We start from the raw sequence: 14,583 nt of genomic DNA, 5'->3' as shown, positions 1-14,583 counted from the left end.
ATATCACTTTTAAAACAAAACACTCATGGCCAAGTATATGGTCATTTGTCCAAGACGTCAAATTTATTGAAAATTAGCAACCTTCAAAGGGTATTGTAATAGTCTTAGTTGCTGGCAATATACCCTCTCCTAGTGACCATGAAATATGCAGTAATCCATCCTTTGCCTTGGCTCTCCATGAAACCAGGCATGATCTCAATAGCTAAGTGATGAAGATGCCAGTGTGTAAGTCAGACGTAATCATTGAGGTTGATACTGTTCTTGGCATATATTCATTAAACAGTGATGAGATTCATAGCATTTTTGTGTATCATGTATTCTGACAATGCTCACCTCTGTATCTCCATATCTTTCCTTTTCTTCTTCCCCACTGTTTTTCATTCCCCCAGTCTAGCTTCAACTTTCAAGACATGCATGCATTCATGCACCCATGCACACTGAAGTAAGCATACATGTACAAGTGTCTGTGGTATGTTGATCTAGTCTTTGGAGTATACCCAGGAGAGTATACTGGTAGTTTAAGTTTTTTGAGGAACCTCCACACTAATTTCTATTCCCTTTGGTAAGGGTTCTCTTTTTTTCCAAATCCTCATTATCACTTGTTGTTACTTACTTTCTTAATGACTGGCATTCTGACTAGAGTAAAATACAATCTCAATGTAGTTTTAATTTGCATTTCCTTGGAGGCCAAGAGTGTTGACCATTATTTGTCTATTTATGGGCCACTGGTACATCAATCTTTTCAGAAAAGTCTGCTCATTAATTAGGCTATTTATCAACTGATTGTATTTTGTTTTGTCTTGTTTTGTTTGGTTGTTGTCTTGTTGTTGTTGAGGCAGGGTTTCTCTGTATAGTCCTGGCTGACCTAGAGCTCACTCTGTAGACCAGGCTGACCTCGAACTCAGAAATCCTCCTGCCTCTGCCTCCTGAGTGCTGGGATTAAAGGCGTGTAACATCACTCCTGCCTGCATCTTTATATATTCACAGCTAGTACAGTTTTCTCTCCTTCTACTGGTTGTCTTTTTACCCTGTTGCTTGGTTCCTTTCCTGTGGAGAGGCTTTTAAATTCTAGATATTATTTCATGAGCTATTGGAGTCCTTTTCAGAAAGTCCCTGCCTATGTCCATATTTTAAGAGGAGGTTTCTCTGTTTTTTTTTTCCCTAAAAATTTCAATTTGAAGTATTACATAAAGATTTTGATTCATCTTGAATTGATTTTTATATGGGGCAAGAGATAAGGATCTAGTCTCATTTTTCTACATATGGATATTCATGTCTCCCTGTATTGTGTTGAAGACGCTGTCTCTTTCTCAAATGTAGTATTTGGCATCTTTGCCCAAAATTCAACTGGTTGTGTTTAATTCTCAGTTGTGTATTCTTTTCATTGATACATTTTATACCAGCAACACCAAATTGGTGGGTTTTTTAAAGAATTATTTATTTTATATGAATACACTGTAGCTGTCTTCAGACACACCAAAACAGGGCATCAGATCCATTACAGATGGTTATGAGCCACCATGTGCTGGAATTTAACTCAGGACCTCTGGAAGAGCAGTCAATGCTCTTAACCGCTGAGCCATTTCTCCAGCCCACCAAACTGCTTTTGTCACTATAGTTCTGTGGTTATAACTTGAAACCAGAACAGTACTGTCTCCAGCATTGCTACTTACAGTCAGAACTGCTCCCACTATCAAGGGCCCTCTGTGTCACCTTATTCACACTGGGACTGTTTACTCCATGTCTGTGAAGACTGTCATTTGAATTTTGATAGTTGTTATAGAAATTGCTTTTGGCAATAAAACCACTTTCTAATTCTGTCAATCCATAAACTGTGAACAGGAAGACTTTCATCATATAGAGTCTTTTTCAGTTTATTTTTTATTTCAGTGTTTTATTTTTCAGTATATGGCTGAGGACTCAGTGGGTAAAGTACTTGCCAAGAAAGCAGGAGGACCTGCCCTTTAGTCTCCAAACCCACATAAAGCCAGATGCAGGAGCATCATCTGCATTTCTGCCGTACGTATAGCAAAATGGGAACAAAGGCAGAAAAATCCCCAGAAGCTCACAGTCCAGGTAATCTATGCTCTGTACAAAACTCATTATGATCTGCTCACAGGGCTTTGTTGCACATGGTAAAAGGTAATATAACCATATAGAGAGAAATATGATATCTATACCGGCCACTAAAACCTCTATATAGGGTACTAAGATCCATAATGGGAACTATGCCCTCTAATAGACATTATGAAATCAATAAATTTCCAATATGAGCGTTTAACAGGTAGAAATGGATCTCTACTCATGAGCATTATGACTCCATATAAGACATTATGAGCTCTGTAAGGAGGACACTGTGAACTCTAAACAGCACAGGGAACTGTAAGCTACATATAAGACATCATGACTTTTTATTAAAGAGGCCTTTATGACATCTATAAAGTGTCCTATGAGATGAACATATATGCAATATGAGATCCCTGCCAGGACTGTGTGCTGCATATAAGTGTACTAGGAGATATACAGAGGAGACTGTGACATCTATACAGAACCTTATAAGCTTATATAAAGATGCAGTGTGATCTACATACTTCAGGATGAGCTCTAAATCACATGCACTGTGAACTCTATTCAGGGCACTAGCTCTATACTAGGCACTAAGAGCTCTGTACAGGGCACTTGGGGTCCATCAAGGATACTATGAGCTCACAGATATCATATGTCCTTTAATCAAGAGCATCTTGAACTATTCAGAGGTACACTATGAGTTTATAAAGGACACTAAGTTATATAGATACATTATAAGTTCAATACAAATCAGACACACAAAGGGAGAGGTGAGTGTATATGTGCACTGTAAGATGTGTACTTGGGATTATAAAGTCTAAACAGAAACATGATGAGCTTTATTCATATGTGATATAAACACAGTGGAGATGAATTGAATTCTACACAGGTCACTATCATTGCAATGAGCTCTATACAAGTTCACTATGAGAAATACACAAGGCACTATGAGACTTGAACAAGGCTGTCTTAGCTCCATGCAGAGTACTAATGAGATCTTTAATATAGTCTTTATGGGCTACAAAAAGAATACTACAAATTCTTTATGTACAAGACGAAGTCTGACCTGGGAGCTCTACATAAGTGGACTATAAGTTCTACAGAGAATTCCAGGAGCTTTCCACATGACCTATGACCTCTAAATAATGTAGTATGGATAATAAAAAAGGTGAACACTGAACTTCATGCAGTTGAAATGAGCTCAACCGGTGGCACACAATATACTCAACAGAGGTGTTCTACATAACACCATGCACTTTATTATATAGGTTTATTTATATATTAAGCTCCATCGTGTAAATTGTGAGATCTATACAGGTTTCCAATAAACTCTGTTGTCTTAGGGTTATTATTGTGATAAAAGATGATGACTAAACACCTTGGGGAGGAAAGGGTTTATTTGACTTCTATTTCCACATTGCAATCAATCACAGAGGGAAGTCAGGACAGGAACTCCAACAGGGCAGGGGTCTGGAGTTATTAGCTAATGCAGAGGCCATGAAGGAGAGCTGCTTACTAGCTTGCTTCTATGGCTTGCTCTGTCTGGTTTCTTACCCAGGACCTCCAGCCCAGAGGTGGCCTCACCCACCATGGGCTGGGCCTCCCGCATCAATCATCAATTAAGAAACTGCCCCCACATACAGGTGCACTATAAGATCTACACAGGACACCATAAACTCCAAACAAAGCACTATGGGCTATATGAAGGTACTGTGTGCTGTGTACAGGGCAATATATGCTCAGTGCAGAGCAAGAGTTATATTCTGGGTATTATGACATTATTATGTATACACTGTAGTAAGATTTCTTTGCAGATAACTGACTTCTGTAATATTCATTATGGAATATACATAGAGTATTATGAGGCATTTACAGTGAAATCTGAGCTCATTACAGGGCAATATGAGATCTATTCAGGCACTGTTACCTATACACAGGACACGACAGCTCTAAACATGGTACTATGTTTGCTATAAAGTAGACTTAGATTTACAAGTGCAGGAAGAATTCCTGTGCAGGTACAATGAGCTATGCAATAGTGCAGTATGAGATGCTGAAAGGCTCAATGGTTTAGGAGCACTTCCTGCTTTTCTGCAGGATCTGAATTCAGTTTCCAGCATCCATAAGCTCCTGTAACTCCAGTTCCAGGAGACCTAACATCCTCTTCTGGCCTCCAAAGGCACCCATACATTCATGGCATATACTCACACAGACACATACATGAATCTTTTAGGAATCCTCCTGAAACTACAACATGCAGACACATAAATGAATCTCAAAATGGGGTACTAAATAGAAAAGATCACCTATTAACATTACTGGCCTATGCCAATGTTAACTGTTTTCTTCTAACATCTATCTACATACTTCAAAGCATTTGGATTCCCTTGACCTCTTTGCCACAGACATACAACATGGAAGGCATATGGAAACTGGCACTATGATAAACTGTTTCAACACTAACCATGATAACAATTATACATATATAATTCAATACAATACCTGTAACATTTTATATTCCTTTTGAAGGTCTTTTATTCTATTTTGTTGCTGGCAAACCCTGTTTAGGGATTCATCTTCCAATTCACCAATTTTGGATTTCACACTGTCCATAATCTGTTGCAGGTCATTGGCTCGCTGTTCCTGGTGTGTCGCTCGGTTCTGTTCTAGCTGAAGTTCACTTCTAATTAACAGACACAATTCCTTCCCTTAGTGTCAAACCAGATCATACATGCCATATAATAGCTTACGTTCCAAAATGTCTTCACTTTCTTAATATTTCTTATTTTGTTTTGGTGCCAAGAATCAAAAATTAGCATTATTAGCACTGAACTGCAGCCCAGCCTCTATCTACACTTCTATATCTTCTAATAGTTCTGCAGTCATGCCCCTGACATATCCAATCTCGTCCACCTTATAGGAGAGAGTAACAGAAGAAACAAAGAGTGCCATTACACATCAATGCTAAGTGCTACCTAAAGTCATCTACTCAATGTTTGCCCATTTATCTGTAAAAATATTGTTTTACATTTAATACAAATGAAATTTCAGGGTGCTGGAGAGATGGTTCAGTGGTTAAGAGCACTGGCTACTCTTTCCGAGGACCCAAACTCAGTTCCTAGCATGCTTAGTGGTTCACAATCATTCATAACTCTAGTTCCAGAGGATCTCATACCCTCTTCTGAACAATGAGGGTTCAGGCACCCACATGGTACACTTACATACATTCTAACAGAAACACTCATACACATAAGACATAAAAATAAATAAATAAAATAAATAAATAAATAAATAAAACCCTAAGTATAATGACATTTCAGGATCCTCTTCAGAGCTTTGTTTAGAATGCATGCAGTCAATCCCGGGGCGCTCCCCACTCTCTTACTTAAGTTGCTGGTTTTTCTCTATGAGCTCCTGTATCATGCTCTGCTGACGTGTTGTTTCTTCCATCAATGTTTTCAAAATCTGCCTCATTTTTTGTGATGATTGTTTGTCAAAAACAATGAAATCTGCATTGTAAAAAATTATATAAACTTAGATATATATGCTTACACACACACACACACACACACACACACACACACACACTCACAAGAGATGGTAAAACCAAAGGGAAGGTAAAACCGTTTTAAAATTTAAAAAACTTCTTAAAACTATGTTTTGTACTTAACAAATCAGCAGGGTGTAGTTACCTCTGAGATCTGCTCCTTTGACTAGACATAAAGGTTTGAAGCCACGCGTCATCAATAGCCCATTGATGCTTTCCCATTCTGCTTCTTCCTGCTACAAGCACAGCAGAGAAAAAAGGGATCACTTTAAGATGTTAAGAAAAATCTTGTATATGATTTCCTATGTTTTCAGAAAACACTGGACCTTTCCTCCAAAAGACTTTCGATTTTTAGATGTCCACGTCTGTGTCTCTGTATGTAGGCATGAGCACATTAAGTTCAGTTGCCTGTAAATACTGGACAAGTGACAGCCTCTTGAATTTGAGGTGGTTGTGAGCCACATGACATGGCTGCTGTGTTCTGTGGAAGACAGGTAAGCCATCTTTCCAGCACTCAAAAGGTTTTTATAAATGTTTTTCCTCCAGATAGGGTCTTACTATATAACCCTGGCTGGATTCAAACTGGCAGTGTTAGACCAGGTTAGCCTTGAACTTAAAGAGATGTGACTGCCTTTGCTTCCCAAGTGCTGGAATGAAAGACGTGTATATCATGCCTGGTTTTAATATGAAATTGTATGTATTAAATTAAATTTAGTGGTTTTTTTTACTATAATTAGCAACAGAATAGAAATATACAAATGAGTAAGTTGTTACATTATACAAAATATTCACATGTAGGCTTTAGTGGGAAATTAAAACAAAAACAACTTGTAATTTCAATGAAACAGATAAGTCTAATTAAATAGGATCAAATTAGGCCATACTCAGAGGACACAACTGAAAACTAAAACCAGGCACTCTAAAACAAGTATCCCTTTAACAAGGATGAAAAAGAAATCAAGGGTTATGTGAGGCCTGACTAGGGAAGCAACCATTTCTGAAGAGGCAGGCTCGGGGCAGGCTGCTTTTATGATCTTCAACAGTGAGGTTAAACAAGAAGAAGAGAGGTTAAGTTCTACATACAAAAATCAGATTGCAAGATTGATCTGTCCAGGTTCCTCTTTAATGTGAACCCATTTGAGATTGTTCAGCTACTCCTGAAGTGACAGATAGAGAAGTAATATTGGTGTGTCCTGACAAAAATCAAGACAATGTTGTTTAAGCACAAAAGGCTTTTGAAGCTGTGGAAAAAGATTACAAGTTGCTCTTATATCAGGAACAGAAGAGGGCCATGGATGTAATTCAGGCAGAAAAAACCCACATTGTTAAGAGATGGGGCATTAAAGGAAGGAAAGCCTACAGATGTGGAGAGTGATCCTGAACTGTTCAGACAAGCACTATACAAACAAATCATGAAATGGTTTGCTGAGCTGCACATTAAAAGAGTGAGAAGCCAAAGACACACATGGAGGAAGTGACAAAGTGGGGCTGAAGCTCAAGCCAATGAGAAAAGTCAAGATGGTCAAGAAGATAACAAATGAAATCTGCAGGCAAACACCAATGAAGAGTCAGACCTTCCCAAGGCCATGCAAGGTCAAAACAGCATGACAGCCAGCTGGGTCACGACAACAGAACTGAGCGCTCCTTCTTTCCTCCCATTTCCACCAACATAGAGAAGTTCATCTTCTAAGTTCATCTTTTCACCACAATTTAATACCAGAGTCATCCTTTTGTGCATTGGCAGGAGGGGCTCAGTTGAAACCCCTACCCCCAGTTCTTGCCTGCTGAACAAGCACAAGTGGAAGGAGCCACTGTTGGTGCTTACAAGTCTATAGGGTTTTTTTTATTATTAATCATTTTATTTGTTCACATTTCAAAACCTATATCTTAATGTTCTATACTGGATTTTGATGGTTAGAAACTTCATGGATAGTTCCTGGAAATTGTCTTGCTTGCTGTGAGTTCAGACAAGCTTGGGCTACCTCAGAAGTCTTTGCTTGCTTCTGAAGGTGCCATCCTCAAAATTCAAGAACAGGCAAAGAAGGCATTTGTGAACACACTGTGCAGTCACTCAACGCTCTCAAGCCCTGTGATGTTTGATGTTTCCTCTACTGACTGACTAACCATTTTGATCTATAACTGTAAGGTAGGGAGATGTCTAAGCAGCCACACCTCACCTCCAGGCTCCTTACCATCACTCCTCGCCCACCCCCAGAGGAGCCACAGCTGCCAGAGCCTACCCCAATCACCAACACAAAAATGAACAGCAAGACAGAGACTCAGCAGCCACCCTTCCTCCACACCCCCAGACACCAAGCTAGGCTCCATAGGTAGCTATGCATGCAGCAGCAGGGGACAAGAGAGGCATTAGGATCCTAAATCAGTTCACTGTAAGAAATGGATATGGTTTTATCAACAGAAATGACACCAAAGATGATGTATGCATCCAACAGATTCACATAAAGAAAAAGCCCATGAAGAATCTTTTGGAAGTAGAGACTCAAGTTTGATATTGTTAAAGAAAAGGGTGGGGAAGAACAAATGTTACAGGCCCTGTGGAGTTCCAGTTCAGGACAGGATGTACCATTACAGATGATGATATCCACCTCACAGGGGTTCTACGTGCAATTACCCCAACAGTGAGATTGGGGTAGAGAAGGAAGGATCAGAGAACCCAACCACTCAGGCCCCACCCCAGGTAAAGTTTCCCACTTTACCACACAAGAAGATCCTATGAATGTCAACCACAGTATTTCAAATCCTCCTGTGGAGAGAAGTAGGGGAGGTTGTTGATACTCAGGGTGCAGGAGAGCAAGCCAGAGCAGTAAGACAGACTATTCATGGTGTTGTAGACCATGATTCTACAGGGCTCTCTTCACCAAAGACAGCAGGGAGACGAAGGCGACAAAGGCAAGGAAAATCAACGAGATGACACCCAATGTCAACAGTCACCCAACACAGGTATCATGCCCAGCAACATCAATTATCCATGGGATGCCCAAAGAACTCTGAACCACAAGATGGCAGAGAGAGGAAAGTAGCTGAGCCATCAGCTGAGAATCTGTCCACTCCTGAGGCCGAGCAGGGCAGGGCAGAGCAAATGCTGGCTTACCATTTCTATCAGCATCTGGCTTAGTCACTCAACAAGAATAAATGAACAGGAAATCCCAGAAACAAAAAGCAAACAAGAGACTGGAAGCGAAGATCTTAATTGCTTGCTTTTTGCCAACTACCCAGGTATCCTGCCAGGCCAGTCCAACTGTTCTGTCTTCTCCTTGGTTCTTCTTGAGGCAGTGGAGGGGGAAGGGCATTGGAGGAGTAAAACTTGATCTTAGGAGACATTTAGTGTTGCTGTATAATAAAATGTTTGCCTATCTATGTCTAAGTCACTTTGCTACTATAGATGACCCGCCCGAGTCCCTTTAAGGTCAGAAACTGCAAGTCTCTGGCACCTCATCAGAAAACAGCAGGATTAACAGTAAAAGATTAACTGCTAGGGTCTTCTCCCTCTTGTCCAAATAGATGCCTTCAGCTTGTCAGGCTAGGAGGAAGTTTGTAGTAATAAACTTGTATTGAACCAGGAGAAGAGAATCACACTCACAGAAGGAAAAACTTTTATACAAGCAAATATGGATTAAACTCACATAATTGATATAAAGATTCATGCTTATACATTCATAAATCCCCATTCCAACCAACTGGACCCAGTTTTCATACTATCTCATAATTACACACACACACACTCACACACATATCCATACTTACGTATATGGAGAAATAGACAAAACACCAGTGCAGAACTCACTCATTCTGGATGAAAAATGTGCTCCAATCTTTATTGCATTGAGAAAAAGCTTCTACCCTTTTATTGCTAAATGAATAAGCCCAAGTTTGTAAGAAGAAATCTTTGTACTCTTTAGTAAGCCTGCCTTGCTATTAAGAAAATACCTGTTCCATCCCATGGGAAGGAGAAGCCTGCCTGCTCCTTCTGCTCTCTCTGCAGGTTCTTTTTTCCTCTTTCCCTCTGCATTCTGCATATCACTCTCTAATTTTTTTAAGTTGCCTTATATTTTCTAAGTTATTCCACTCTGCATTCTCCTTCTTATCTTCCTCTCTCCTCCTGCTCTGACGTAACAATGCTCTTACTCCCAGTGCCTTTACTTCTAAGTTCCTGTGTTTACTTCTGTTTCCGCTCTTTGTCCTCAGTACTTATACATCTTTCAGAATACATGATCACATGGTAAAAAGTTCACTACAAGTTTACACATAAATTCAAATTAAAATCAAATAAGTTTACAACAGAGAATGTTTACATGCATATCCATTATCTGGCTAAACATATACTATCTGTCACCAGCTCTGCAGGTTTACGGACCATAACTTTTGTTACCAAGATATTAGTGAAGTTTTGTATAGATAAACTCAGTCAATATTTTTTTTTTTTNTCTTTTTTGAGACAGGGTTTCTCTGTATAGCCCTGGCTGTCCTGGAACTCACTTTGTAGACCAGGCTGGCCTCAAACTCAGAAATCCGCCTGCCTCTGCCTCCCAAGTGCTGGGATTAAAGGCGTGCGCCACCTCGGCCAGCCAGTATTTTATCTTCTGTCTTAGCACCTATAGTAAATCACTAGTTCCCTTTTCATGACCTTTGGTTAATGGTTTTACAACCTATTAGAATGTGACTGAGTAGTAGATGCCTGATAGCTATCTCAGAAGCAATAATTGGTGACACTAAAGACTGGTAGAGTCCTCATTGTAGTTTTGACTATTAGAAAGCATTTAATAGCAGTGTTATTATAAAAGTGCTTAATAATTACTATAATTTTAGGAATTCTTATGGGATCATCACTAAGGATTAAGAAATCATTTATTTGTCTATATAGCATCACTCCAAGGCAGTATATCTTCATTGTTCTAAATAGATCTGCTCAAAAGGGTAGGCTAATACCTAGGGAATTGTTATTTATAATAACAGGAAAAGCATATAAGTAGCAGGAATCTTTCATAAAATGCATTTCTTCTGGGCCTTGCCTATTGTAGACTTTAAAACAAGGTGAACCCACCTCAGGAAGATCACCTGCTAGCTCTTAGCTTCTACTCATTGGCTCCTAACAGTACCCAAGAGCTATTCTGTGCCAATACAATATGGAGTTTTATTATTTTAACATAAAGACATCTTTTTAGTATGTATATGAGTGTTTTGCCTTCATGTATGTCTGTACCTGGTGCCTGAGGAGATCAAAAGAGAGTGTCAAGTCCCCTATAACTAGAATTACAGACAGTTGTGTGCCACCATATGGGTGATAATAACTATTTTAAAGCCTGGTTTTATTCCATACATCTTTAAATTTTTTTAAAGGCTTGATTATTATTTTTACTTTGTGTATGTGTGTGTTTGAATAGGTTTTATGTAAAGCACATGTATGATAAGCTAAGATAGCACTGAATCTCTTAGATCTGGAGTGACAGTGATGTGCCACCTGATACAGGTGCTGGGAACTGAACCAGAGTCTTCTCCAGGAGCAGCAAGCACTTCTAAGTGCTGAGTCATTTCTCCAGCTCCACCTTTAAAGGCTAAGTTGTTTCATTTTTGGTCACATTGAAAATTTTAAGAATTTCATCTTTTTTAGCTGGGCATAGTGGCACCTGCCTTTAATTTCAACATTAGGAAGACACAGGAAAGTGGACCTCTGTTAATTCAAAGCCTTGCTGGTGTACAGAGAAGTTCCAGTACAACTAGGGCCACACAAAGAAACCCTGTCTTTTTTTTTTTTTTTAAACATTTTTTTAAAGACTTATTTTATTTAAGTAATTATGTAAATACACTGTAGCTGTCTTCAGACACTCCAGAAGAGGGAGTCAGATCTTGTTACGGATGGTTATGAGCCACCATGTGGTTGCTGGGATTTGAACTCCAGACCTTCGGAAGAGCAGTCGGGTGCTCTTACCCACTGAGCCATCTCACCAGCCCAGAAACCCTGTCTTAAAAAAAAAAAAAAACCTGAAACAACTTTTTTCTACAGTAAGTAAACTACAGACTACAAACACCTATGAAAGGGGGTGATGCTGAGGTCCTGTCCCCCAATTGGTTCTTGATCGATCAATACAGATACCAGCAACCTATGGCAGAGGATGGGGTGGGACACTTAAAAGAGTTTTGCAGGAGAAGGCAGAAAGAATGGAGAGAATCAAGAGAAGGAAAGAAGAGGAGGGTGGAGGAGCGACAGGAGAAAAGCCAACCAGCCATGTGAGTTTTCGGCTGGAGTGGCCAATGGCCACTCTATCCGATTATTCTAGGGTTGCAGGGGCCGTTCAGGAGTGCCCAGTCATTATGTTAGCAAAGGCATCTTAAGGCTAACTAACTAGTGTGAGGGAACCTAGGTGGGGGCTGGTATAATAAAAAATAAATAAAACTTAGCAACTGCTGTGCATAATAGCATACACCTTTGATATAAGCACTCAGGAGGCAAGAAGCAGGCAGACCTCACTGAGTTGAAAGCCAGAATGGACTGTACAGTCAGAACCTATCTCAAAACGGGGGGGCAGGGGTAAGATTGCTTAGAGTTAAAAGCATTTACTGCTGCTACAGAGGACCCAGGTCCAGTTCCCAACACCCACACAGCAGCCCATAACCACCTGTAATTTGGGTTCCAAGAGATCCAATGCCTCCTCTGGCCTTACCTCTACAGGCTCCTGCACATACATATATGTTGACACACAAACATACATGTATTCTTTAGACCTGAAGAAATGGATTAAGTTACCCTGATGATTTTCTAGCATGACTCACAGCCAAAGACAGCTTTCTCTATGATTATTTATACTTCCCTCTTCTATTTCCTTATACACAACTTTTCTCTCATGTATTCCTAAGGTTTCTGTTCACACAGCTTGACTACTTTGGTAGATAAAGGACTAAAATTATCATTGATGTACTAAAAGCCAAAATCATTGTGTGAATATCTCAAAGGATTTCTGTCCACTAAAATTATTAAAAACAAAAGGTTTTTGCTTATGATCACACATTTCATATGAACAAATAGTCCATGCTGTTATCTGATGCCTCTTATATACTGTATAACATAACATGAATGTGTACACATGGGATGCTATCTGATGCCTCTTGTATACTGTATAACATGAATGTGTATACATGTGAAGGCCAGTGATGGTGGTGGAGGCAGCGGGGGGGGGGCGGCATTAAATGTCTTGGTCTGTCACTTTCTACTATAGTGTCTCTCACTAAACCTTGAACAAGACTGGTGGTCAGCAACCTCTGATAATCCTGTGTCTATAATCCATCTGCCCACCTACCATCCCTGACGGCACTACAGAAATGACCATGACCACACTGCAGGGTTCTGGGGACTTAAATGCAGGTCTCACGCTTACACAACTGTGCTCACTGAGCCATCTCTCCAGGCTTTATCTTGTGTCTTAAGAGAAAGAATACAACAACTGTTGTTTACAGATACTAAAAACAGACCTGAAGAGAGAGCTCGGGGTTAAGAGCACATTACTCCTCTGCTCTTAAAATGGACCCAAGTTCTGCATCCAGGACCCATGTCAGCTCACAACTGCCTAAACTCCAGCTTCAAAGGGGATTCAATGCCTCCAGCCTCTATAGGGACCATATGCATACATCCCCTCCACACACACATAATCTGAAACAATAAAAATATGACAGTCCTTACTCTGGAATTTAACCAATCTTTTTAGGAAGGATTTTTAATTACATGTACTTGTGTATGTGTTTGGGGATAGGGTGGAGGGAGGGACAGTATGTTCAAGTGGGTATAGTGCCCAGAAAAACAGTGGTGGATTCCCTAGAGCTGAAGTTACAAGTAATTGGGAGCTGCACAATGTAGGTGCTGGGAATTGACTTGGGTTCTCTAGGAACACAGTATACCCTCGTAACCAGTGAGCCATCTCCCCAACCCCACCAATCTTTTTAAAGTCGTAATTTTCTATTTGCACACCTAGCAGTCTTTAAACATACTTTCAAAAATAGTGACCTAAAATATTTTGAGTTTACCTGTTTTTCAATCATGAGTCTGTTTGATAAAAGGCTAGAATCCTGGGCTTTAGAAGCTACTGGAGAGAGTGGTTCTCTTGTAGAATCTGAAGTAGAGATCGGCAATAAAAATATTTGAGTTCCCTGGATGAAAAAAGAAAAAGTGCAACAGAAGTTACAAGAGGTCCGGGGCTGCAGCGCAGTAGGCAGAATGCCTGTCCATCACATGGACAGGGCTGGGTTCAATCTCTGTCTGCATGAAAACTACTGTGGTGGTGCTTGCCTGTACTCCGAGGCCTCAGGAGGTGGCGGCAGGAGGAACAGAACTGCAAAGTCATTCTCAGCCACAAAGAAAACTGTACGCAGGGTTACACTCCCTGAGACAAACCAACACCCACACTCTCAAGCATGGTCTACTTTCCTGCCGAGTGCATCTTTCCTTCTTAACCCTCCTGTTTACAACCTCTACTTACACTGAGCGTGGTGCCACACTTTTAATCCCAGTGTTTAGGAAGCAGAAGCAGGTGGATCTGAGTTCAAGGCCTGCCTCGTCAAAACAAACAAAATCTGTATTTAAAATGTCTTTTAATAATTTGCCCCCAAGGGGGCTGGTGACATGGCTCAGTGGTTAAAAGCACTGACTGCTCTTCCGGAGGTCTTGAGTTCAAATTCCGGCAACCACATGGTGGCTCACAACCACCCATAATGAGATCTGAAGATAGCTACAGTGTACTTACATATAATAAAAAATAATAATAATAATTTGCCCCCCAAAATACATATATTTAAAAGAATATACAAATCAGCTGGCAGTGGTGGTGCACACCTTTGTTCTCAGCACTTGGGAAGTGAAGGCAGGGGGATCTCTGTAAGTTTGAGGCCAGCCTGATCTACAGAGCAAGCTCTAGGACAGCCAGGAAATCTTGTCTCAAAAAACAAAAGGACAAAAACAAAAA

The 14,583-nt window shown here is 40.1% G+C and overlaps 1 protein-coding gene across 5 annotated transcripts in view; it reads right to left on the bottom strand.

Annotated features, from left to right (window-relative positions):
* The window catches only part of Cep70 (centrosomal protein 70), a 51,893-nt gene that overhangs the window by 28,139 nt on the left and 9,171 nt on the right, over nt 1-14,583 (bottom strand). For 3 of the 5 annotated variants that reach the window (XM_021206574.2, XM_029543727.1, XM_029543726.1), the window contains 4 exons: nt 13,649-13,771; nt 5,760-5,850; nt 5,453-5,576; nt 4,570-4,750 (listed from right to left, as the gene is read on the bottom strand). In XM_021206574.2, the coding sequence (XP_021062233.1) occupies nt 4,570-4,750; nt 5,453-5,576; nt 5,760-5,850; nt 13,649-13,771 (519 nt within the window). The remainder of the gene's footprint in view (nt 1-4,569; nt 4,751-5,452; nt 5,577-5,759; nt 5,851-13,648; nt 13,772-14,583) is intronic. The other 2 variants (XM_029543728.1, XM_029543729.1) reach the window with 1 other exon arrangement.

This window comes from Mus pahari, chromosome 10 (assembly GCF_900095145.1).
Source record: "Mus pahari chromosome 10, PAHARI_EIJ_v1.1, whole genome shotgun sequence".
NCBI lineage: Eukaryota > Metazoa > Chordata > Mammalia > Rodentia > Muridae > Mus > Mus pahari.
This window is presented reverse-complemented; position numbering and strand designations above follow the sequence as displayed.